This window comes from Bos mutus, chromosome 22 (genome assembly GCF_027580195.1).
Source record: "Bos mutus isolate GX-2022 chromosome 22, NWIPB_WYAK_1.1, whole genome shotgun sequence".
Taxonomy (NCBI): Eukaryota; Metazoa; Chordata; class Mammalia; order Artiodactyla; family Bovidae; genus Bos; species Bos mutus.
In genome coordinates, this window is record NC_091638.1 from 27482627 (window position 1) to 27507261 (window position 24635).

General features: G+C 40.5%; 1 protein-coding gene across 5 annotated transcripts in view; it reads left to right on the forward strand.

Moving 5' to 3' along the window:
- CNTN3 (contactin 3) overlaps positions 1-24635 on the forward strand; it is a 579340-nt gene that overhangs the window by 382791 nt on the left and 171914 nt on the right. For all 5 annotated transcript variants that reach the window (XM_070359490.1, XM_070359491.1, XM_070359489.1 and 2 more), the window contains one exon: positions 13893-13988. In XM_070359490.1, the coding sequence (XP_070215591.1) occupies positions 13893-13988 (96 nt within the window). The remainder of the gene's footprint in view (positions 1-13892; positions 13989-24635) is intronic.

The window sequence follows — 24635 nt, forward strand, 5'->3', positions numbered from 1 at the left end:
GTTTTCAATGTAGTGCCATGCACTATTCTTTGATGGAAGGTATTATTCATTTTATTATTTGTATAAACCATACCTCTTAGGAATATGTTGTGATTTCCAGCTATTGTTTTTCTTTGAATTTAAGTGATAATTTTTAAAAATATTTCTTAAGAAACCTGGGTATGGAAATAGTCTAAAGATTTTTATCTTGTATTTATAAGCTTCTATGGTATTTTGCAACATGTATTCCATCTATTTTAGCATCAATCTTGGGGAAGGGGTGAGTTTCTTTATTGAGTTTTTCAAAAGTTAAAAATTCTCTATAAGCAACAGTTCTATTTTCTCATATACTTATTCCATCAACTTTTTTAGTGTTTCACTAGTAATTTAATTTCAGCAACAGCAAAGACGTGTAGCGAAGGTGATCAGTTCTGTTAACAAATACAAGCAGTTCACCTGGTGGAAGCAGAAAGGCATGCTAGAAAGTAGCTACTAGGTACAAGCATTCTGTGTGCTCTTGACAGCCGACAGTATCTTTCTTAGAGGGGGTAAATCATACTGCTTGAGTGGAAGCCATTTGTGCTGGATAGGTGCTTTTTGAGGTCTGCAGAAAGCAAAAAGAGCAGCTAGAGGAGGGCCTAACCAAAATCCTTAGTTTTGTGAGAGCAGCTAATCTAAAACACAATTACTGTATAGTTCAGAATTATCTGAGAACTCTTCTGTCACAAAGGATGAGTATTTTTAACTGGACCAAGATGATGGTGTTTAAATGCTGCCCTCAATATGCCAGCAAATTTGGAAAACTCAGCAGTGGCCACAGGACTAGAAAAGGTCAGTTTTCATTCCAATCCCAAAGAAAGGCAATGACAAAGAATGTTCAGACTACCACACAATTGTACTCATCTCACATGCTAGTAAAGTAGTGCTCAAAATTCTCTAAACCAGGCTTCAATAGTATGTGAACCATGAAATTCCGGCTGTTCAAGATGGATGTAGAAAAGGCAGAGGAACCAGAGATCAAATTGCCAACATCTGTTATATCATAGAAAAAGCAAGAGAGTTCAAGAAAAACATCTTCTTCTGCTTTATTGATTATGCCAAATTTGACTGTGTGGATCACAACAAACTGTGGAAAATTCTTAAAGAAATGGGAGTACCAGACCCCCTTAAACCTGCCTCCTGAGAGATCTGTGTGCAGGTCAAGAAGCAACAGTTAGAACTGGACATGGAACAACAGACTGGTTACGAATTGGGAAAGGAGTATGTCAGAGGCTGTATATTGTCACCCTGCTTATTTAACTTATATGCAGAGTACATCATGAGAAATGCTGGGCTGGATGAAGTACAAGCTGGAATCAAGATTGCCAGGAGAAATATCAATAACCTCAGATATGCAGGTGACACCACCCTTATGGCAGAAAGCAGAGAAGAACTAAAGTGCCTCTTGATGAAAATGAAAGAAAAGAGTGAAAAAGCTGGCTTAAAACTCAACATTCAGAAAACTAAGATCATGGCATCCAGTCCCATCACATCATGGCAAATAGATGGGGAAACAGTGACAGACTGTATTTTCTTGGGCTCCAAAGCCCACTGCAGAAATTGCAAGGAGCTACTTTGAAATTAAAAGTCGGTAGCTCCTTGGAAGGAAAGTTATGACCAACCTAGACAGCAGACTAAAAAGCAGTGACATTACTTTGCAACAAGAGTTCATCTAGTCAACTGTGGTTTTTCCAGTCATGTATGGACGTGAGAGTTGGACTATAAAGAAAGCTGAGTGCAGAAGAATCTATACTTTTGAACTGTGGTGTTGGAGGAGATGCTTGAGAGTCCCTTGGACTGCAAGGAGATCCTATTAGTCAATCCTAAAAGAAATCAGCCCTGAATTATCCTTGGAAAGACTGATGCTGAAGCCAAAACTCCCAATACTTTAGCCACTTGATGCGAAGAACTGACTCTTTGGAAAAGACCCTGATGCTGGGGAAGATTGAAGGCAGGAGGAGAAGGGGATGACAAAGGATGAGATGGTTGGATGGCATCACTGACTCAATGGACGTGAGTTTGAGCAAGCTCTGGGAATTGGTGATGGACAGTTAGGCCTGATGTGTTGCAGTCCATGGGGTCAGAAAGAATCAGACATGACTGAGTAACTGAACTGAACTGAACTGAGATGTGGAAACTTAACATAAATTAAAAGGAGAAGGATGGGGAATAAGTAAAATTTTAGAATCAGAAATACTCTGAATGACAAACCACGCTCTCTTGTCTCAATACCTAGAACACAGGTACATATTTCACGCATGCATACAGACTCATGCACCTATATTTACAAATATAAACATGTCTGTCTAATGAATGGCCAAATGTTAGGACAAGAAAATGGACTTCATCATCTAGGCAATGAGAGACTGATGTAAAATTTTGAGCAGGTATTAAAAACTGGAAATGTGTTTTATGAAGAAAGCTAAACTCAACTCTATGGGCACATAGATGGATTGATGAGAAAGGTGAGACCACAGCTGGGGAGACCAGCCCAAAGGTTAGATAAACTTCTCACACAGTATAAAGATTAAAAGAACTGGGTTGGAAATCAGTGTAAGCGGCTCTATCCCTTACTGTGTCACCTTTGTCAAAGTCCATAACTAATTGAGCCACAGCTTTTTTGGAAAATGGAAAAAATGTTACCTTTAAATGGAGCTTTTGTGAAAATTAATTAGCTCAATTCCACAAAATTCTGTCACACAGCCTTGTAAATCCATTCATCCATTAATCCCTTCATATATCAATTTAGTGAGTTTTGATAGAGCATATTCTTTTGACAGTGGGGCTGCTGAGATTTAAAAGACAGACATGGCATGTTGGGGCCATATGCTTTGTATACCCCCAGTGAATTTGCACTCTAAAATTTTTTCAATAAAATTAAAATGGTGCTTGTGAGAAATTAGAGAAAAATGGGAAGAAAGAGGATGAACTTAGCAAAACAATTAACATGATAAAATTGAATGAGTCAAACAAATGTAGGAATGACCAGTGGCAAGTTACATGGGCGTCTTAGTAACAATACAGTACAGAAGTTGTAGGGTTTTAGAGCGGCCACTGTAAGAATAGGAAAATGAAATGTTGACTATGAGATGGCATTTAGATTTCCAAAATGTATCCAGAAGGCAAGCAGAAAATGCATGTTTTGAATCAAAATTTTGATGAGCACAGCATTGATATATGCACAGTGGTAGAAGCATCACGAATTCTGAGAGAATGTAAAGAAAAATGATAGTTATCACTTTTGAACATTTCTATGTTATACACTGTTTTAAGTGAATGATATGGCATATCTTATTTCTTCCTCATGACAATAGCAGAGATAATTTCTATTATTTTCCTCAATTTACAGATGATGAAACTGTGGATCAACAAGTGAAGGAATGTACCGTAGGTCAGGCAGTTTCAGGAAAGGGATTTGTGGCTGGGTTTTTCCGACTCCTGAGGATACAGACTTGAGTTTAACCCAAGTTAAAAAGTGGAAGGAAACAAAGAGGTGGTCAGTGGGAAAGGGAACTTATTTAACAAAAGTGGAGCATGAGAGTTATTGGAAGATGTATTTTGCTTTTGTACACATGATCTTTGCATGTTTGAAATCATATACGAGATGATGAAAGAGACTGAAATACAGATAGTTGTAAAAACAGAGAGGGAGAGGACATATGTATACCTGTGGCTAATTCATGTTGATGTGCAGCAGAGGCCAACACAATATTGTAGAGCACTTGTCCTCCAATTAAAAAAAAATAAAATGCAAAAAAAAACCAAAACAGCAATATGACTGCACCAGCAATTTCCATACGCTGTGATGGGCAGGATGCCGCAGGAATAAGCCCTCCTGTGATTTCTGCCCTGGCACCTGCTTTCAGGATCTAGAAGAATGAGAGCTATTGTCTTGGGTACCTCATCAAGCTTTCTGATTGTGAACATTAAAATAATTATGAACATCTTAGATTGTTATTGAATAATTTAAAATATATAAGTGCTGGAATACTAGAGGGGGAAGAGATTCAAAAGGAATAAGGGAGTCTTGCACTGCTAGAATTCTTTTTATTTGTCAAAGGGCTTGCAGGCCTGTGATGCTGGAGATTCCCTCTCAAAAAGCCTGTGAGGTTCAGAGGGCAGGTGTTGTCCACAGTTTACAAATGAAAAACTGGGAGGTACAGACTAATCCCAAAGATAGGCAATGCCAAGAATGTTCAAACTACCACAGAATTGCACTCATCTAACACACTAGCAAAGTAATGCTCAAAATTCTCCAAGCCAGGCTTCGCTAGTACAGGAACTGAGAATTCCCAGTTGTTCAAGCTAGATTTAGAAAAAGCAGAGGAACCAGAGATCAAATTGTCAACATCCGTTGGATCATAGAAAAAGCGAGAGAATTCCAGAAAAAAAATTTGCCTGTCCTTCACTGACTACACTAAAGCCTTTGACTGTGTGGATCACAACAAACTGTGGAAAATTCTTAAAGAAATGGGAAAACCAGACCACCTTACCTGCCTCCTGCAAAACCTATATGCATGTGAAAAAGCAACAGTTAGAACTGGAGATGGAACAACAGACTGGTTCTAGATTGGGAAAGGAGTATGTAAAGGCTGTATATTGTCTGTCACTCTGCTTATTTAACTTATATGAAACACAAGCTGAAATCCAGATTGCCAGGAGAAATATCAATAACCTCAGATATACAGATGACACCACCCTTATGACAGAAAGCAGAGAAGAACTAAAGAGCCTCTTGATGACAGTGAAAGAAGCGAGTGAAAAAGCTGGCTTAAAACTCAGCATTCAAAAAATGAAGATCATGGCATCTGATCCCATCACTTAATGGCAAATAGGTGGGGAAACAGTAGAAACAGTGACAGATTTTATTTTCTTGGCCTCTGAAATCACTGCAGATGGTGACTGCAGCGATGAAATTAAAAGATGGTAGCTCCTCGGAAGAAAAGCTATGACCATCCTAGACAGCATACTAAAAAGCAGAGACGTTACTTTGTCAGCAAAGGTCTGTCTAGTCAAAGCTGTGATTTTTCCAGTAGTCATGTATGGATGTCAGATTTGGACCATAAAGAAGGCTCAGCCCTGAAGAATGGATGTTTTCAAATGGTGGTGTTGGAAAAGACTCTTGAGAATCCCTTGGAGTGCAAGGAGATCAAATCAATCAATCCTAAAGAAAATGAACCCTGAATATTCATTGGAAGAACTGATGCTGATGCTGAAGCCCAATACTTTGGCCACCAGATGTGAAGAGCCAACTCTTTGGAAAAGAAGCTGATGCTGGGAAAGATTGAAATCAGGAGAAGAGGATGACAGAGAATGAGAGGGTTGGATGCATAATCGATTCAATGGACATTGGTTTAGCAAGCTCTGGGAGATGGTGAAGGACAGGGAAGCCTGCTACAGTTCAGTCCATTGGGGTTGCAAAGTACTGGACACAACTGAGCAACTGAACAACAAAAACAACAGACCAATCAAGTGGTAACTCCTCCAGGCTTACAGACCTGGATTATCTTAGAGCTGAGACAGGATTCCTGGTGTGCTCAGTCTTGTGTTCTTTTCCTAAATTTCACTGGTAGAAAGTTTAAAAATCTGCAACCCAGGCACACAGGATTTAACTTTGGTGGGGAGAACCAGCATGGAGATTCCAAGGAAAATGACATGATGGATGCAAAGATAATTTAACTCATTTCAAACAACTATTGATGACCCATACAGTGCCAGCAAATATGCAATAGTCTAGAGCTATCAAGATGAAAATGACAATGTTCTAATCTTTTTGGAGCCCCTAGAATAAGAGAACAAAATGGAAAAACAGGAAAGTATAGAAAATATACCGCACATCCAAGGAGCCGTGGCTGCACGGGCGCAGGAGGGCCTAGAGGAGCTATCCCACGTTGAAGGTCAGGAAGGGCAGCGGTGAGGAGATACTGCTCGTCCAAGGTAAGGAGCAATGGCTGCGCTTTGCTGGAGCAACTGTGAAGAGATACCCTATGCCCAAGGTAAGAGAAACCCAAGTAAGATGGTAGGTGTTGCAAGAGAGCATCAGAGGGCAAACACACTGAAACCATACACACAGAAAACTAGTCAATCTAATCACACTAGGACCACAGCCTTGTCTAACTCAGTGAAACTAAGCCATGCCCGTGGGGCAACCCAATATGGGCGGGTCATGGTGGAGAGATCTGACAGAATGTGGTCCACTGGAGAAGGGAATGGCAAACCACTTCAGTATTCTTGCCTTGAGTTAATATGCTACTGGAGATCAGTGGAGAAATAACTCCATAAAGAATGAAGGGATGGAGCCAAAGCAAAAACAATACCCAGCTGAGGATGTGACTGGTGATAGAAGCAAGGTCCAATGCTGTAAAGAGCAATATTGCATAGGAACCTGGAATGTCAGGTCCATGAATCAAGGCAAATTGGAGGTGATCAAACGAGATGGCAAGAGTGAATGTCGACATTCTAGGAGTCAGTGAACTGAAATGGACTGGAATGGGTGAATTTAACTCAGATAACCATTATATCTACTACTGCGGGCAGGAATCCCTCAGAAGAAATGGAGTGGCCATCATGGTCAACAAAAGAGTCTGAAATGCAGTACTTGGATGCAATCTCAAAAACGACAGAATGATCTCTGTTTGTTTCCAAGACAAACCATTCAATATCACAGTAATCCAAGTCTATGCCCCAACCAGTAACACTGAAGAAGCTGAAGTTGAATGGTTCTATGAAGACCTACAAGACCTTTTAGAACTAACACCCCAAAAAGATGTCCTTTTCATTCTAGGGGACTGGAATGCAAAAGTAGGAAGTCAAGAAACACCTGGAGTAACAGGCAAATTTGGCCTTGGAATATGGAATGAAGCAGGGCAAAGACTAATAGAGTTTTGCCAAGAAAATGCACTGGTCATAACAAACACCCTCTTCCATAAACACAAGAGAAGACTCTATACATGGACATCACCAGATGGTCAATACCGAAATCAGATTGATTATATTCTTTGCAGCCAAAGATAGAGAAGCTCTATACATTGAGCAAAAACAAGACCAGGAGCTGACTGTGGCTCAGACCATGAACTCCTTATTGCCAAATTCAGACTTAAATTGAAAAAGGTAGGGAAAACCACTAGACCATTCAGGTATGACCTAAATCAAATCCCTTATGATTATACAGTGGAAGTGAGAAATAGATTTAAGGGCCTAGATCTGATAGATAGAGTGCCTGATAAACTATGGAATGAGGTTCATGACATTGTACAGGAGACAGGGATCAAGACCATCCCCATGGAAAAGAAATGCAAAAAAGCAAAATGGCTGTCTGGGGGAGGCCTTACAAATAGCTGTGAAAAGAAGAGAAGCAAAAAGCAAAGGAGAAAAGGAAAGATATAAACATCTGAATGCAGAGTTCCAAAGAATAGCAAGAAGAGATAAGAAAGCCTTCTTCAGTGATCAATGCAAAAAATAGAGGAAAACAACAGAATGGGAAAGACTAGGGATCTCTTCAAGAAAATCAGAGATACCAAAGGAACATTTCATGCAAAGATGGGCTCGATAAAGGCCAGAAATGGTATGGACCTAACAGAAGCAGAAGATATTAAGAAGAGATGGCAAGAATACACAGAAGAACTGTACAAAAAAGATCTTCACGACCCAGATAATCACGATGGTGTGATTACTGACTTAGAGCCAGATATCCTGGAATGTGAAGTCAAGTGGGCCTTAGAAAGCATCACTACGAACAAAGCTAGTGGAGGTGATGGAATTCCAGTTGAGCTATTCCAAATCCTGAAAGATGATGTTGTGAAAGTGCTGCACTGAATATGCCAGCAAATTTGGAAAACTCAGCAGTGGCCACAGGACTGGAAAAGGTCAGTTTTCATTTCAATCCCAAGGAAAGGCAATGCCAAATAATGCTCAAACTACCACACAATTGCAGTCATCTAACACACTAAATAGCATATTGAAAAGCAGAGACATTACTCTGCCAACAAAGGTCCATCTGGTCAAGGATATGGTTTTTCCAGTGGTCATGTATGGATGTGAGAGTTGGACTGTGAAGAAAGCTGAGTGCCGAAGAATTGATGCTTTTGAACTGTGGTGTTGGAGAAGACTCTTGAGAGTCCCTTGGACTGCAAGGAGATCCAACAAGTCCATTCTGAAGGAGATCAGCCCTGGGATTTCTTTGGAAGGAATGATGCTAAAGCTGAAAGTCCAGTCCTTTGTCCACCTCATGTGAAGAGTTGACTCATTGGAAAAGACTCTGATGCTGGGAAAGATTGAGGGCAGGAGGAGAAGGGGACGACAGAGGATGAGATGGCTGGATGGCATCACTGACTCAATGGACACAGGTTTGAGTGAACTCCAGGAGTTGGTGATGGACAGGGAGGCCTGGCGTGCTCTAGTTCACGGGGTCACAAAGAGTCAGACATGACTGAGCAACTGAACTGAACTCAGCTGAACAATATTGCTTCTGTTTTATTTTTTTTAATTTTGGGGGGGAGCATGAGGTTATGGATTCTTAGCTGCCCAACTGAGAATTAAGCCCATATCCCATGCATTGGAAGGGGAAGTCCTAATCATTGGACATCCAGGGAAGTACCCCCCTTCCCCGCACATCTTTCAAACTGACAGTTCTAGGAGGCATTCTGTATACTTATCAGAGGTTCATACAGAATCAAGCCCTCATTGATTCTAGTAAGTAATGTACCACGTAATGATTTTTCCTCCATCCCTTTTTTGCTTACCTCAGACTGTTTCTCTTACCTCCTGAGATAATCATCCATATACACTCAGTCACTCAAGTCTTTCTTGGCTCTACTTTTGGAGAAGAAAAACTAAGATACTGTTGACTTTGTTGATTAAACCATTGTTTTTACAGAAGGAAACACTTATTTTCCCAGGACATATATATTGCCTGCCATGATAGAATTTTCCCTTAGAAACTTCAATGTTGATTAAACATTTTGAGAATTTGACTAACCTGTTAAGTAGGAAAGGGAACAAAAAGGAGGAGACGCTTTAAATTTGGAGGTTGGAATACAGAGCAGAAAATAATGGTTAAGTTTATGTCCTGCTGATACTGATCATGATTAAGAGTCAATGGGTTCTGTGTTATATGCACAGATTATGATTAAGAGTCAATGGGTTCTGTGTTATATGCACATTTGGGCTGCCTTCCAGAAGCTTCAGCTTTTGTCAGGAAAAAGGAGAAGTCGTGATCATCCCCTGATCCCTAGTTTTCTTTTTCTTTTTGTAGTAGGGCATCCTTTACTGAGATTTTTCAGCTAATTGCAATTATACCTCTGATCATAGAAGCTGGATCATTGCATGGGATTCTTCTTTATTTGTAACATCTGGTATCAGAGAGATTCAGACCAAAATCTTCACTGAACTGCAGTCTTGATCTTTATTGTCTTTTTGGATGTGTTCATTGTGTTTTTTTCCCCCAGCTTTTTTACTCACACGCATGACTTCTCTTACTGGAAGCTTTCTGATTCCTTCAAAAGCAATCTTGTTGTTGACACTGTTCGGGTAATGATTTAATTTGGTAACTATAAACCATTAAGCATTTCAATATTAAACTTTAAAGAAATTTCAGGAATTATGTGTAAAAAGCTATTACATTGCTAATATCTGTATTCCATTTGCAATTTAACTATCACTACTGGACAGGATTTTGCATTTTAATTGAAAAAGCAACACGTCGCCTCATAGAATACAGTAGGGTTGTATTATATAAGTAGTAAAGCTCACATGCAGTTTTCAGTGATGCTGATTTTATCAGCTTCTCGTGTTATAATTGCAAGTGATCACAAGGTGTTTTGAGACTGAGCTCTAAATTTTTAAATTTTAGGACCATTTAGTCAGCTGGCCATAGTTTCAGATTTATTGCTACTTGTATGTTCCATTTTAATCCTCTTAGGGGGATTTTGTTTTTTACCTTGACATCTCTTATTGTCATATGTTTTGTATTATGACATATTCAACTGCACATATGTATATCCAGTTCAACATATGACCTTTTCCACCATTTCCCATAAAACGATCTATACAGAATTCTTTGGTCAGAAATATATAGGCCATTCTGTAACATCCATCCCACCGTAGTAGACATTATCAGTGCATATTTTATTTTATTTTCTGTCTCTGCCATACTGTACTTGATGTTTCTCATTTTGCTTAGCTGAACACATCTTATGGCTCAAGAAACAAGTGCTTCTTGTTGGGAAACCGTCGTCATTCTTTGGCTGATTTCAAGTCCTGCTGCTAAGTCACTTCAGTCACGTCTGACTCTGTGCGACCCCATAGACGGCAGCCCACCAGGCTCCCCCGTCCCTGGGATTCTCCAGGCAAGAACGCTGGAGTGGGTTGCCATTTCCTTCTCCAATGCATGAAAGTGAAAAGTGAAAGTGACGTCGCTCAGTCATGTCCAACTCTTTGCAACCCCATGGCTCTTGCATCCATGGGATTTTCCAGGCAAGAGTACTGGAGTGGGGTGCCATTGCCTTCTCCGGATTTCAAGTCCTACAGAGGTAGAATTGTGTACTCTAAGCCGTGCAGTTATACTATGTGACATTTCACATACCCGGCTTGATAGCCTACCTGGATGAATCCACACAGAGAAACCAGCATCAGTGATATGTAGCCAGTAGACTCAGACTCCAAACTGAGCACATGCATGTCGGAGGAAATCAGAGTCACTCCTCACTCTTCTCTGTGGGCACTGCCTCTGTCTTGTGGCCTTGTCTTCCTCTCTCTGGTGTGGTGAGATCAACTTGAAAGTGAAGTGTGCGAGCAGACCTTAGAAAACCTGACCCAGTATAGAAAGTTAACATGTGTCCGGGTGAACTGTTTTATACACCAAGAATGGTCCATGTGCATATTCACAGAGAAAGCAATTAGAATACAGAGTGTATCTCTCATGGTTCTACGTTCCTGCCTTTAATGTCAGTTTGGGAGTTACTGTCTCCAGGGTGTGATTAGAACTTGGGATACCTTAGAGCTGCACAGCGCGTGGCCAGAAGGGCAGTCAAGGTGAGCCATTTGGATCCTGTAGGAGGTGGTGTGGAAGAAGGCGAAAGAAAGTAAAAAATGTGGACAGGTGGATTTTATCTTTGTTGTGGTATCTTCGTTCCTTGACCAGGGATCAAACATGCACCCCCTTGCACTGGAAGCGTGACGTCGACCACTGGACTGCCAAGGAAGTCTCTGCCTTTGATTTTTAATTCAGATTTCCCCAGTTGTATATATACTTATTTTGTGTGTGTCTGTGTATTTAGTTTTATACAGTTGTATCACATGTAGTTTGTATATCCACCTCATGGTCAAGATCCCTCACAATGCCCTTTTATAACCACTCCCATAGTCCTGCCCCCAGCTTCCCTAAACACTGCTGCTGCTGCTGCTGCTGCTAAGTCGCTTCAGTCGTGTTCGACTCTGTTGCGACCCCATAGATGGAAACCCTAAACACTGGCAACCAGTAAACCATCCTCTTTCTGAAATTCACGTTCAGCTTTGGTCCTAGATGTAGTTCTTTTTAGATGCTCCTTATCACATTGGTTTCTTGAAATCTGGCTTTGGAGGCTTCAGAATAATGTCAGAGTTTGCAAGAATTAGGAGATAGGAAGAAAATTCTGAGAAGTTTCTACCAAATAATTTCTGGCATGACTTCTTATTTATTTTGACTCCTAGACAGGCCTTGTTCTAATATAGTTCTTGTCAAGATTGAACCATATGCAGCTTTGACTTGAGTTTGGGGTTGTATATGTAATCTGTCAGGATATATCAGTAATCTGAAACTTTGAATGTTTATACTGCTTTTATCTCTATATTCCCTAAGGTTCAAAAAAAAAAGAAAAGAAAAAAAGCTGGGAAAACACTTACAGCACTACAGTTATTTTTTCTTTGCTCTTCTGGTGCATATTCTCCAGGAACTGGCCACATCAGGTTTCCACAAATAATGTACCTTGCCCTTATAGGCTGTGGGGCTTCCCAGGGGGTGCAGTGGTAAAGAATCTGTCTGCCAGTGCAGGAGATGAAAGAGACACAGGTTCGATCCCTGGGTTGGGAAGATTCCCTGCAGGAGGGCATGGCAACCAAATCCAGTATTCTTGCCTGGAGAACCCCATGGACGAAGGAGCCTGGTCAGCTACAGTCCACAAGGTCTCAGAGTGTCAGACACACACACGCCCTTATATACTGTAGAGACAGTGTCACTGCAGAGCAAGGGACAGACCTGTGACAGACATAGGTCTCTCACCTTTGGAAGAGAAGAGACATTAGTTTCTGTAGGACTTCTATCTGTTTTGGTGTATTCTAGGTAAAATCAGTGATGAGTATGTTTTCTGATGCGAAGTTATATACAATAGAAGAGAACAAGGAATTGGACAAGAAATCAGTAAAAATTATGATACACACTTGGTTGTCAGAAAATAATGTTTTGAAACTTTTTCCATGTATGGGCTAACATTCTGATATGATGTACTCTTCTCTCTAGTCTTTGGAAAACATTCCAGTATTGCAGTTTCAACTCAGTTACATTTCAAGAGCCTTACTGTTTTGATAATGCTGCTTTTGGTTATGGCAATGGCACCCCACTCCAGTACTCTTGCCTGGAAAATCCCATGGATGGAGGAGCCTGGTAGGCTGCAGACCATGGGGTCGAGAAGAGTCAGACACGACTGAGCGACTTCACTTTCACTTTTCACTTTCATGCATTGGAGAAGGAAATGGCAACCCACTCCAGTGTTCTTGCCTGGAGAATCCCAGGGACAGGGGAGCCTGGTGGGCTGCTGTCTATGGGGTCGCACAGAGTCGGACACGACTGAAGTGACTTAGCAGCAGCAGCAGCTTTTGGTTACAGATTTAAGATGCTATAATACTGTTATATAAATTTTGTAGGGTAAACTCTGAATAAGACCATGAACACTATGTTTTCTTCTTTTATAGTCACACATATGATCAGTTTTGCTGATTGTTTAATTCCATGTTTATAATCTAACAATTTAATACTATTTTTAGTAACAATAAAATGAAACAGCGTAGGGTTCTTATTTCCCTTTGATGTGTTGACTATATTCATGTGTCTACAGTTTGTAGTTTTATCAATTTGAAGATGGTTGTTTCAGTTTTTGCATTTTTCAAGGCAAAGTTGAAATTTTTGAAGTCGTATCTTAAAATTCATGCTCTGCCTTACTTTTCATAGTCACCACATAGGCAATTTATATCAACCCTTAAAAGCTGTGAAGTAAGTATATTCTTTCACAAATTGACAGTACAAGTGTTCTGATACAGAAAGTGACACCTCGCGGTGTATTAACTGTGGAATGCACAGTATTTTTTTTTTTTAATCAGAGTTTAGAGAAACAGGCTTTTCTTCTCTTTCCTCATAGTCTTAAGCTTTGTTCAAATGAAGCCCATAAATTTTCTCCATGCTATAAGCTGGAGAATATGAATTAGAATTTGCTATTCTGGATTGTTATGAGAAGAAATCAAATGGTTTTTTAAAAAGATCACTGGTGATCAAAATAGTATTTGCCTTAATTGCTTTATTAAATACTTAAAAATAATTATGTGGGCAATGATAAAAACAGTTTGTATTTTTTTCACTATAAATAAAAAGAAATATGTGAATTTAATTCACAGGGTTAGTGAGTATAGTTTTTATTTTTATTACTGAATTTTTAGAAACACTAATAAAGAAATCAAAATCCAAAGTTTCCTTCTCAAAGCAAATGCTGAAAGTTCTCCTAAGGTTCCTGAGAGGGATTTTTTTTTTTTTTTTAATTTTCCTATAAAAGGAAAGGAATGTCTCTTGTTCAAACATTTTAAATGTATGGTCCTTTCTGAAATCCTGTTTTGTTTTGTTTTCAAATCAGATCTTGAAAATTTTAAAACCAAAATGAGAAGTACAGTGTCAGTGCGTGAAGGCCAGGGAGTCGTCCTGCTCTGCGGCCCCCCGCCACACTCTGGAGGTAACAAGTGCTATGTTTTTGCTTCTTATATTTATTAAATAAGTTTCAGGGCAAGACCCACAGTATATGTGCTCTTATTGCTTCCATAAATTACTTTGAGAAACTTGATAATCCAAGCATTGTATTCTGTCGGCTGAGTTGGAATATAAGAAACTCAACAAAACATTGTCTATCTCGAGAAGTTTACAAACATGATTTACTCATTCCAACAAAAAAGATCTAAAGGCAGGCAAGATCAAGTTCATTCTAGTTCCCTAATGGTGCTGAACAATGCTTCATCCTTACACTATTACCATTTGTTATTCAGTTTTAGACCATGACATATATTGGTGTCCGTGGGGTTCTTTCCTCTCTTTCCCTCTCTCTTTCTTTCTGTCTCTCCCCCTGCCTCATACACACACACTTATACATGATTATTGATATATGCTGTTGGACCTCTTGATATATATGTAATATGTATTGAAAATGAAATATGTTTATATTCATATCATTTTTATTGAGGTGTTGAAATTACAAATTTTATGCTACATTGGTATAAATTGAATTATTGCTGGAAATTCAGGACCTTAATGAAAAAGCTGCAAGAGTGAAAATGAACTTCTGCATGTATGAAAGTAATTTAATAAGCCCTGTTCCCTGTTAAGAGCCTGGAGTGCTGGTTGGATTTTGCTCTCATGCTCCTGACCAGAGGGGAAACAAAAGTCTTCTTCCCAAGAGAGTAAAGCTTATTCAAATAAAAATATGCTAGACTTCAATTGTTTCATGACATCTGAAGCAAAGTCCTTGTGGCCCTTTGGTGAGTAGGCAGTTTAAATCACAAAACCTTCAGCCCAGTAAAACAGACATTTCCCGTCTTCAGTATCTGATCATTTGAAATGTCTGAGCCAGCTGCACACTGCAAATTTGGGGCTTATCTGCTTTGCCTGCCCTCGTGTTGGTGGGTACGAGTTTAAATTGGGCTCCCCAGTCTAATTCAGCAGTATATATTTTGCTGACATCATGAAGTTCCATCAGATCTTTGACTTTGAAGGGAAGCATAGATTCTTTTGATTAGCAAGAAAAGTAACTGATTTCAAAATGACTTGAAGAAAATAGGGAGTTTACTGGCTTATAAAACTGGGTTGATCGCATGCTGTCTATAGAGCTGTGTGGTTAACATGGAGATGTGCCACCCAGAACAGCTCGCTGCCTCACTGTGGGTAGTGGGGTCAACCGGTGGCCTCCTGCTCTCAGCTCCTTCCTAGTCTTATTGGCTGCAGGAGCCACTTGCCTGTGACCTCACCCTTCCAGGTGCTGCCTGCCTCTGGTGTCTGAACAAGGAGAGGATGTCTTGGGGTCAGCCATTTCTGCCTGTTAACACTGGGAAGTTCTGGTGGCCCGTGCTCTATCCAGAGCTACCTGCCAGGATGACCATGGCTTTTTTGGATGACCCCAATTTGACTTCTTTCTGATCTCAGATCCTGCTTCTGCCTCCTTGTTTTCACAGGTTTTGATCATTAATCAAAATCTTTCATCCCAGACTCTAGTTTTTGCTCCCTGAGAACCCAAACTAGTGAACTCACTAATTTAGCCAATTTCTTAAGCAGTTTATGTTTCTTGGTATTTTTTGGCTCTGCTTCCCTCCATGTTGATTCCGTTGTTCTGTAGACTCCCTGTGTAGCACAGGTGGCCCCTGGCAACTCTGGGCTCTCATGATCCTTGATGCTAAAGATCCTCTTGGGCCAGACAGCCTGTTGCTCAGTAGCTCCTGATGTTAATTGGACTGGCCTTGCTTATCAGATTTTTCCCTCCAGCAAAGGGCTGAAATCAGCTCCATCTAATGACAAGCACTTGAATAAGAAAGACATCGTTTTCAAAGGAAAAGGGTTTCATTATGAGAAAAAAAAAAAAGGAAAAAAAGGGAGAGGGATGTGTTAGATACACACTAACCACTAAACAGTGTTGGAATTACAGCTAGTAAGCAAGTATCAAAATTACTAAAATTTACTGTTTAAATCAACATAAAATAGTAGCTAGGCAGTCTTGTTTATGATGTATTTGGGAAATGCTGACCCGATTTATGAGCCTGCCTAGATGATCTTCTTTAAGCGCTTTTATGATGCGCTCACTGATGACAGAGGAGGGGCTCTTTGAGTTGCACACCGTGAGGGTGTCTTAATAAGCTGTTGGATAAAACATATTACAAAAGATGAATCATTTCTGTTGTCATGAAATTGGAGAACTGCTCGCCAATCACAGCTCTCCTCATGTAATGACATCCTGATTTCTCTCTGTCTTTGGTGACTTCATATAGTTCTCCTTTCATTTTTAAAGCTCACAGTCTGGGCTGACAGTGGAGGTCTGTAGAACTGTTGGCAAAGAAGGAAAGAAATCTGCCTGGATATGGTGCATTAGCTCTTAAGAACTCGGTGCATGCACGGGAGAACAAACAACTGAACAAAAGCATACTTGCCTTCATGCCAGGTTGTGCAGGAAAATGATAGGGACCAGAGCAACAGATGTAGACACTGAAAACAGGATTGTCATTGATCTAGGTCTACCTAATGCTGTGCCTGCCAAGACACAGTTTATATCCACTGCTCTGACCCCTTGGTTTGGGAGCATCTTGAAGACAGAGCCTATGTTCAAGTTTGCCTTGCACCCAAGTGCCCAGCAAGGCAATGGCACCCCACTCCAGTACTCTTGCCTAGAAAATCCCATGGACAGAGGAGCCTGGTAGGCTGCAGTCCATGGGGTCGCTAGAGTCGGACACGACTGAGCGACTTCACTTTCACTTTTCATTTTCATGCATTGGAGAAGGAAATGGCAACCCACTCCAGTGTTCTTGCCTGGAGAATCCCAGGGACAGGAAGCCTGGTGGGCTGCCGTCTATGGGGTCGCACAGAGTCAGACACGACTAAAGTGACGTAGCAGCAGCAGTAGCAGCAGCAGCCCAGCACAAGGCTGGTTTATAACAAGCAGTCAGTAAGTAATAGTTAACAAATGAACATATTCATGAAATGAACAGAGGAATCTTCTTAGATTTGGCCAATGATAAATGCTTTTTGAGAATGTACTGGAAATCCTGTTTCTAGACATAGACGCATTTAACAGTTGATATGCCCTGGGCACCAAGAAGACAGGTGCAGACATGGCCAGATCATGGTGAACTCTGACCACAGCAACTCTATCTGCCCTTCTTCATTTTCTTGTGGACTGGGAGACTTCTAATTCAGGGGAGGATATGAGGCAGCATAGAGCAGCCAAAGCCATGACCTCAGGGTTTATCAGCAGGCGTGATGTGGGGCACTGGCCGCCCTGCTGTGACCTATTTTGTCTTCTTCCCACAAAGTCCCATCGTCCCTCCAGGACATGAGTTTCCCTTTTCTGTCTTCGCCACTGTGTTATTTTTATTCACTTTGCCATGTTTCTTCCATTCTACTTGGTCTCTTTTCATTGGTCAGAAATGTTTAATGTCATTGTTACTTTCTGATTACTGAAGATACCCTCATATTTTATTCATCTGTCATATGCTCTAATAGCCTGACAGAGTAGACACAGGGGCAAAATAATAATAGAAGTAATGACAGTAATAATAACAACAACAAATAATAGTACCCTCAATTTACTGAGTGCTACTTAGTTGCCAAGCAGTATGCTGGCTCTTGGTGGAAATAAATCAACTTCTAGGAGATTCTTTTGATTAAAAGTATGGAGAGGAACCAGATAAGTGACAAGGGAGATAGATATGCAAGGAGAGAGCCTCAACAGGAGTCCCAGATTATGGACACTGCATATGTTCCTCCTACTCCCTTAATTAATTCATGTATGCAGATAATTTATAGGAAAGTAGCAGCCACCTGGGGCTGCTTTGCTGAAGAGCAGTCCCCATTTATTTGATGCCATAAGAAAGAAAAATTGTTTCATGATGAGTGACAATTAGAAATGTTTCTTGGGGGTCCGCATAATTCCTAAGCAATGCAGGCTACTGTCATTTGACAAGAGTCTTATCTCTCACGCATTCTGTGACCTTTCTGCCACTTCCTATTCATCATCATCTCTGCAGAATAATCCAGTACTTCTTTAAGGCGAAAAGGATTTGTATACTCTTGAAAATTAGTTGGAAGATCAGGAATTAGCAAGCCAAAAAAAAGGTACCAGCCAGGGATTATCTGTGGCTTAATTATTATTCTAGTTACCAGTAGTGTGAAAAGCTGGGAATTAGTATAATTACCAGTCAGTTACTGATTTCGCTACAAGATCATTAGAAATTCAAATGCATACAAAAAAATATCCTAGTATAAATAAAGATACAACACTGGATTATGAGTCCTTCATGATAAGTACTAATTAGACAGGAATTCATAGGTTAATCAAGTTATTGCATACACACATGTGAACAAAGACTTGATTTTTGTCCAAGGATGGCTAATGAGATTTATTCTGAGTAAATAATAGACCTGAGTGTTTCGCAGTGTTTCATAAGCAGATGACTTTGGTGTCTGATTCAGTTTCCCATGTCTGTGCTCTGTGAATATTCTTCTTGCAATAACAGCCCTGGACCCTGCCATCCACTTACAACAACACAGCCTCTAAGATGTGAAAAGGAGAGTGTGAGATGCCAAACAACAAGTAGTGGAGGTTGAAGCAACTTCATCTTAAAAATTGCTTTGTAAATCCTGGTGTGACAGAGGTGAGAACTGTCAGCAGCGTAACCAGATGGCATGGGATTTACACACTCTGTAGCAACATCTTTTTTTTTTTTCCTGCCCCCTTTACCGAGGACCAAAACCCAAAAGCTAACTCAGATAGTTTAGCTGGGGGAACTTAAAGAAAAGTTTCCAAGTAGGAATGTTCTGGAAAGATTCGTCCAGCTACTAGACTTTGTTTCAAGGGAATGAGATATTACCAAGCATTTTCAATGTGACTTTGACCCCAATCGAGAATTTCCCTAAATACCTTAATGTGTAAACTTCGCATGTCTTGTCTTGGGCACTCATTTTTCCTTGAACTACACTTCTCTACTGTTGAGGTTCCTAATCTATGGAATCTTAGTTGCTGGATCCCAGGTGGCTCAGTGGTAAAGAATCACCTGCCAGTGCAGGGGATGTGGGTTTTATCACTGAGTCCGGAAGATCCTCTGGAGAAGGATATGGCAATCCACTCTAGTATTCTTGCCCTTGAAAGAGGCGAGAAAGAGTTGGTCACAAAGAGTCGGACACGAATTAGTGACTAAGCAGCAACAATAGCTTTTTACAAAACTTTGAGGTAAAGAATACATAGACTGTTCATGGGCAAAATGTGCTTTCTGCCTCCCATGATCTTTGCATCACTGGTCACTGTGTAAAAGGTTTTTCTGAGAACCCAGCGATTTCCCCTTCCCTAAAACAGTGTGTCTGAAAGTTGCGCCATGCACACCTTTATACTGTCACAGATTGTGAAATCAAAATCCAGCAGATGATTGGTGGGTTACTGAGGAGTAAGCCTCTATCTACACCACAAAATATCACTCCTCAGTTAATGCCCCCAAGCCTGGAAGGCGGAGGGATATTACCATGTCATGACAAAGAGTTAAGAGAATCCATCTATACAATGACTGAATCATATTTTTCAATTGTAAAACTGTTTTTTGACTATATGCTAATGTTGATGTGACTGTCGATATTTATAGGAGTCCAAAATATTAACAAATTCCTAGCAGCATTTAGACAAGTATGTTCTGAATTTGTTAACACAAAAGCCTCAGTCACTGCTTACATGGATAACAATGAAATATTTTGATCTCTCAAGGAAGTATCTATTGTAGTAAATACTCTTATTCCTGCACATTGATTTTATAGTTGGAAATGGAAATGAAAAACCGCTAGTTTCTCCAGATTGCTTAAATGTAGAAACTGTGAATTAAAAATATTCCTTGAGGGGGGTTCAGGATGGGAAACACGTGTACATCCGTGGCGGATTCATGTTGATGTATGGCAAAACCAAGACAATATTGTAAACTAATTAGCCTCCAATTAAAATAAATAAATTTAAATTAAAAAAAATTATTCCTTGAGTCTGCCATGCCTCCTTACTTCCATCCATCCATCCACCCTTCCATCTGTCCACCTACCCATCCAACTATTTTATTCATGTTTTGATTTATTCATGCATTCATCAAGTATCTTTTGATGTAGGAAAGGTATTTATATCTTATAATGCTACTTTTACAATACTAAATATGGCCATTTACTCAAATAATTTTAATATTAAATAGAATAAAGTAGAAAGCATTACTGATAAACTTGATAGGAGTGTATCAAATCAATATTTTTTGAACCCCACCCAAACTGCTCCCCAAATGAAGTGCAATGCACTCATACTATAGGCAGTAGGAATCCACCTGTCCTCAAGGGCTATGGCTCCACTGGAAGGGAGAAAGGTGGGATTACTGGTGATGGGTTAACCCTGTAGTGACAGTAAGATAAGCGCTGTTATTCAGGTGGATGCTGAGCTTGTTGTTGATAGCATCAAGGAAGGGAGGATCACTCTGCACCAACCAGCTGGGCCTCAGAGCAGTCAGGTGATTTGTCCAAAGACACACACAGTAAATTTGACTTCAGACCTAGGTCTATTGCTTTCTGATGGAAAATTTTCTTATGCTTCCAGAAACTACAGGCTTCAGTTTTCCGATTTACATATCTTCTGCATTCTGGGACAGCATTCTCCAAACCCTTTTCACAGATGCACTGATATAATTAAAATATTTGTTAAGCACCAACACCCAGTGCACACACATGCATAAACACTGAGTCAGACCTGCAGGCACAGGGAGGACAAACCAGGCCTCCAAGAACTAGCCTCTGAATCTCTGTTTCTTATGTGTAAACAGGGAATAATCACAGAACTTATAGGGTGGTTGTGAGAATTTATGAAAATAATATATATCAATGTATGTCTGATTTATTTATATAGATCAAAATATACTATAATCCTAATATGTTTACTGTGGAGAAAATATAAAATTAAAATAGCTAAGTACATTTATGAAGAGGGTTTATTTCTGTTTTCTTCTTGTACCCCAAGGTACGTTTGTACATTTGTCTGGAATATTGGTACCCCATTTTAGAAAACACGGTTCTGGAGAGTGTTTGGGTTTCCTGCTTGCAGCCATGAGGGTCGGATTATCTGTGGTTGGAGACTTCAGACTTGTTTATGTGTTGCTTACCAACACGCTGATACTTAGAGGCCTAGAGATGCCTCTGAGGTGCCCGGCCTGTACAAGCATTAGTGGCTGCCTCTCCTCCTGCGGATTCCCTCCTTCGCCTCCACAGCCTAGACCCACACCTAGTGTGTTCCAGCCAGTCTCAGCTGCTTAGCCCAGAGAAGGGTCAATCAGCTACTCTCTCCTAGAAGTTAGAAAATTGACCTGACAGGCTGCAGTGTTTGAATTTGGAGATTTGAGGCAGAACTTCCCTATCATGCTGAGAAAGCTGATGGACATAGAACAGAGAAGCAGCCCTTCAGAGACTGAAAACAGAGACCAGGGACAGAGTGAAGGCTAAAGATTGCCTGGCTGCCGGCCCTCCAGCCTTCCTCCCTTAGCAGCTGCTTTCTTATCCTCTGTCGCCATGAAACAGCCCCAGTATAGGGATATGTATTCTGTTCCCTTAATTATTTTAATCTGAGTCTACTGGGTTTGTTTTTTACATCCAAGGGCTCGAGCTAATACAAAGGGCATTATGGTTAGGGCTACACCAGTGTGGAGGTGGAGAGGTAATATAACTGATGCAAGGAGAAGAGGAAATTTAATGTAAAAAGTAAAGGAAGAGAAGCTACATGTCTGCACAAGAGCCCCTGCGCTGTTCTAGCATCCATTTGTGATTGAAGTCAGCACAGAACATACCATAAGTGGTCCTAGAAGGAGACAGGTCACAGAAGACAATTTGAAGAAACTGCATTTAGGGTTATTTACCTGTTCATTCTATGAGTAGGTTTCCTGAAAATTTTAGGACTATCTAGGACTGCTCTGCATATATTTCATCACAGCAGCATGAATTCAGGCTCACTCCGCCCCCCATTTCATTCTCAAATCCCGTAAATGGTCTGGTATAGTCAGTGAGAAATCATTTTCTCCCACTGAAAAGACCACATAGTTTTCCTTGCTGTAGTTCCATCCACTCACAAAGAGAAGTAAGAAAGAACATTATGCTCATGAAAGCAACAAAAAAATCACATGTGTAAGCTGGAAGTTTCTTCTATAAGAATTTAAAGGTAGCAGAGCTCTGACGTTTTCTGCTTTAAGTAAAAATTGCACTGTAAATAGTAAAGGCTTTGATTCTTGCCAGCTTAAGCAGAAATTAAGGATAACTACTACTTGGTGGGTTTTGTCAAAAACAAAAACAGTAGCATTAGGGGAAACCTAAGAACTAATTTGTGTGCTAGCAAGAGAGTTAAATGCTCATTGATTTGCCATAAAAATGCATTTGTATGTACTAATGTTTTAATTAAGATTACATGAGCTACTGTAACAAAGAAATCTGAAAATATATTAGCTCAAACCAAATCATATTTCTTGCTCAAAGTCCACATCAAGTGTTTTTGATCATAGGCCTCTGGCTCCATCTGTTTATGCCTCTCCATTTCAGCATCTAAAATCCATGGTCACTACCTCTGTCTTTGTAGAGTTGACAGATAAAAAAGGAGGGGAAAGCCCCATGGGTGGTTTTTATGGACCTCTGACTGCAGGAGATGGCACGTCACTTAAGTGTACTTTCTGTTGACTGGTCCCCAGTCACACAGTCAGAGCGAGAGCAAAGGAGGACCACTGTGTGTCCCCAGGGAAGTGGGAACGGGTCTCTCTGCCACACTCTGACACGTACTTTTGAAAATAAGCACAAACATGTTAAGACCAAAGATACATGAGGTGCAGAGTGTCTCAAAAGTCTGTATTTCATAAACTCTAGTGGCAACATAAGAAGCTCATTTTGGAGAACTTGTTGAAAATGTGTATCCCACGATCCCACTCTCAGAGATTCTCATTCCTTAATGTGGAGTCTTTCCTGGGAATCTCCACTCTTTGGGGCTTCCCAGATGGCTCAGCAGTAAAAAACAAATCTGCCTGCCAGGGCAGGAGATGCAAGTTGGATCTCTGGGTTGGGAAGCTCTCTGGGAGGAAGAAATGACACCCCCACTCCAGTATTCTTGCCTGGGAAATCCCATGGACAGAGGAGCCTGGTGGACTGCATTGAAGCATTTCAGGAGTTACATTTTCTTAAGTAGGACATGTTGGACTTTAAAAGGAAAGTGGAATTTTTGCCTTATATATGGCATTGAGGTTCATTTATTTATAAGCTGGACAATTCCTATCTCAGCTCAATTTGTCCTTCATTAACATTGATCCTCTTAGAGAGTACAGCTTCCAGCGTGCCTAGGTGTATAGCGGAATATTCCCTGGGGCTCATCCACTTTCCCACGTGTGGAGCAATTGGTGCCAGGCAGTCAGCTGTGCTTGTTAATAATCACAGGAACTGTGCATTGGTTAAGTTTTCAGAGCTTTCAATCCTTGAGTATCTTATCCTTGAGCAGTTTGGATTTGTTTATTGTTGTTATTGTCTGTTTGTGTGTGAGTGTTCATCTCAAGGGGATGTGCCCATCTGGAGTAGAACCCAGACTGATCTTATCAGGGAGGAGTTTTAAAATCCTTCAACTCCCTTTACCCTTTGAGGTCTGGCTTAAAGCTCAACATTCAGAAAACTAAGATCATGGCATCTGGTCCCATCACTTTATGGCAAATAGATGGGAAACAGTAGAAACAGTGTCAGACTTTATTTTTCTGGGCTCCAAAATCACTGCGGATGGTGATTGCAGCCATGAAATTAAAAGACGCTTACTCCTTGGAAGGAAAGTTATAGCCAACCTAGACAGCATATTCAAAAGCAGAGACATTACTTTGCCAACAAAGGTCCATCTAGTCAAGGCTGTGGTTTTTCCAGGAGTCATGTATGGATGTGAGAGTTGGACTATCAAGCAAGCTGAGCACCAAAGAATTGATGCTTTTGAACTATGGTGTTGGAGAAGACTCTAGAGAGTCCCTTGGTCTGCAAGGAGATTCAACCGTCCACTCTAAAGGAGATCAGTCCTAGGTGTTCTTTGGAGGACCTGACGTTGAAGCTGAAACTCCAATACTTTGGCCACCTGATGCGAAGAGCTGACTCATTGGAAGAGACCCTGATGCTGGGAAAGATTGAGGGCAGGAGGAGAAGGGGACGACAGAGGATGAGATGGTTGGATGGCATCACCGACACAATGGACATGGGTTTGGGTGGACTCCAGGTGATGGACAAGGAGGCCTGGCGTGCTGCGGTTCATGGTGTTACAAAGAGTCGGACATGACTGAGTGACTGAACTGGACTGAACTCTGAGTTTATGGAGAGTTTATCAGACATACTTTCCATTTTCTGCTTACAGTTCTTACTGTGGCTTTTTTCCTAATGTCCTCTTGAGTTAAAGTCATTAGATACAGACACACTTGGCATATTAAACACATAGAAATATTTTTTTTCTTTATTTGAAATTTGCTCTCTATCAGTCAAGCTTTTACTAAGTTCTGTTGCAGTAACACATGACTCCAGAGTCTCAATGGCTTATAATAATTTAGATTGATTTCCAGTTTTGTAGGCTCTATGC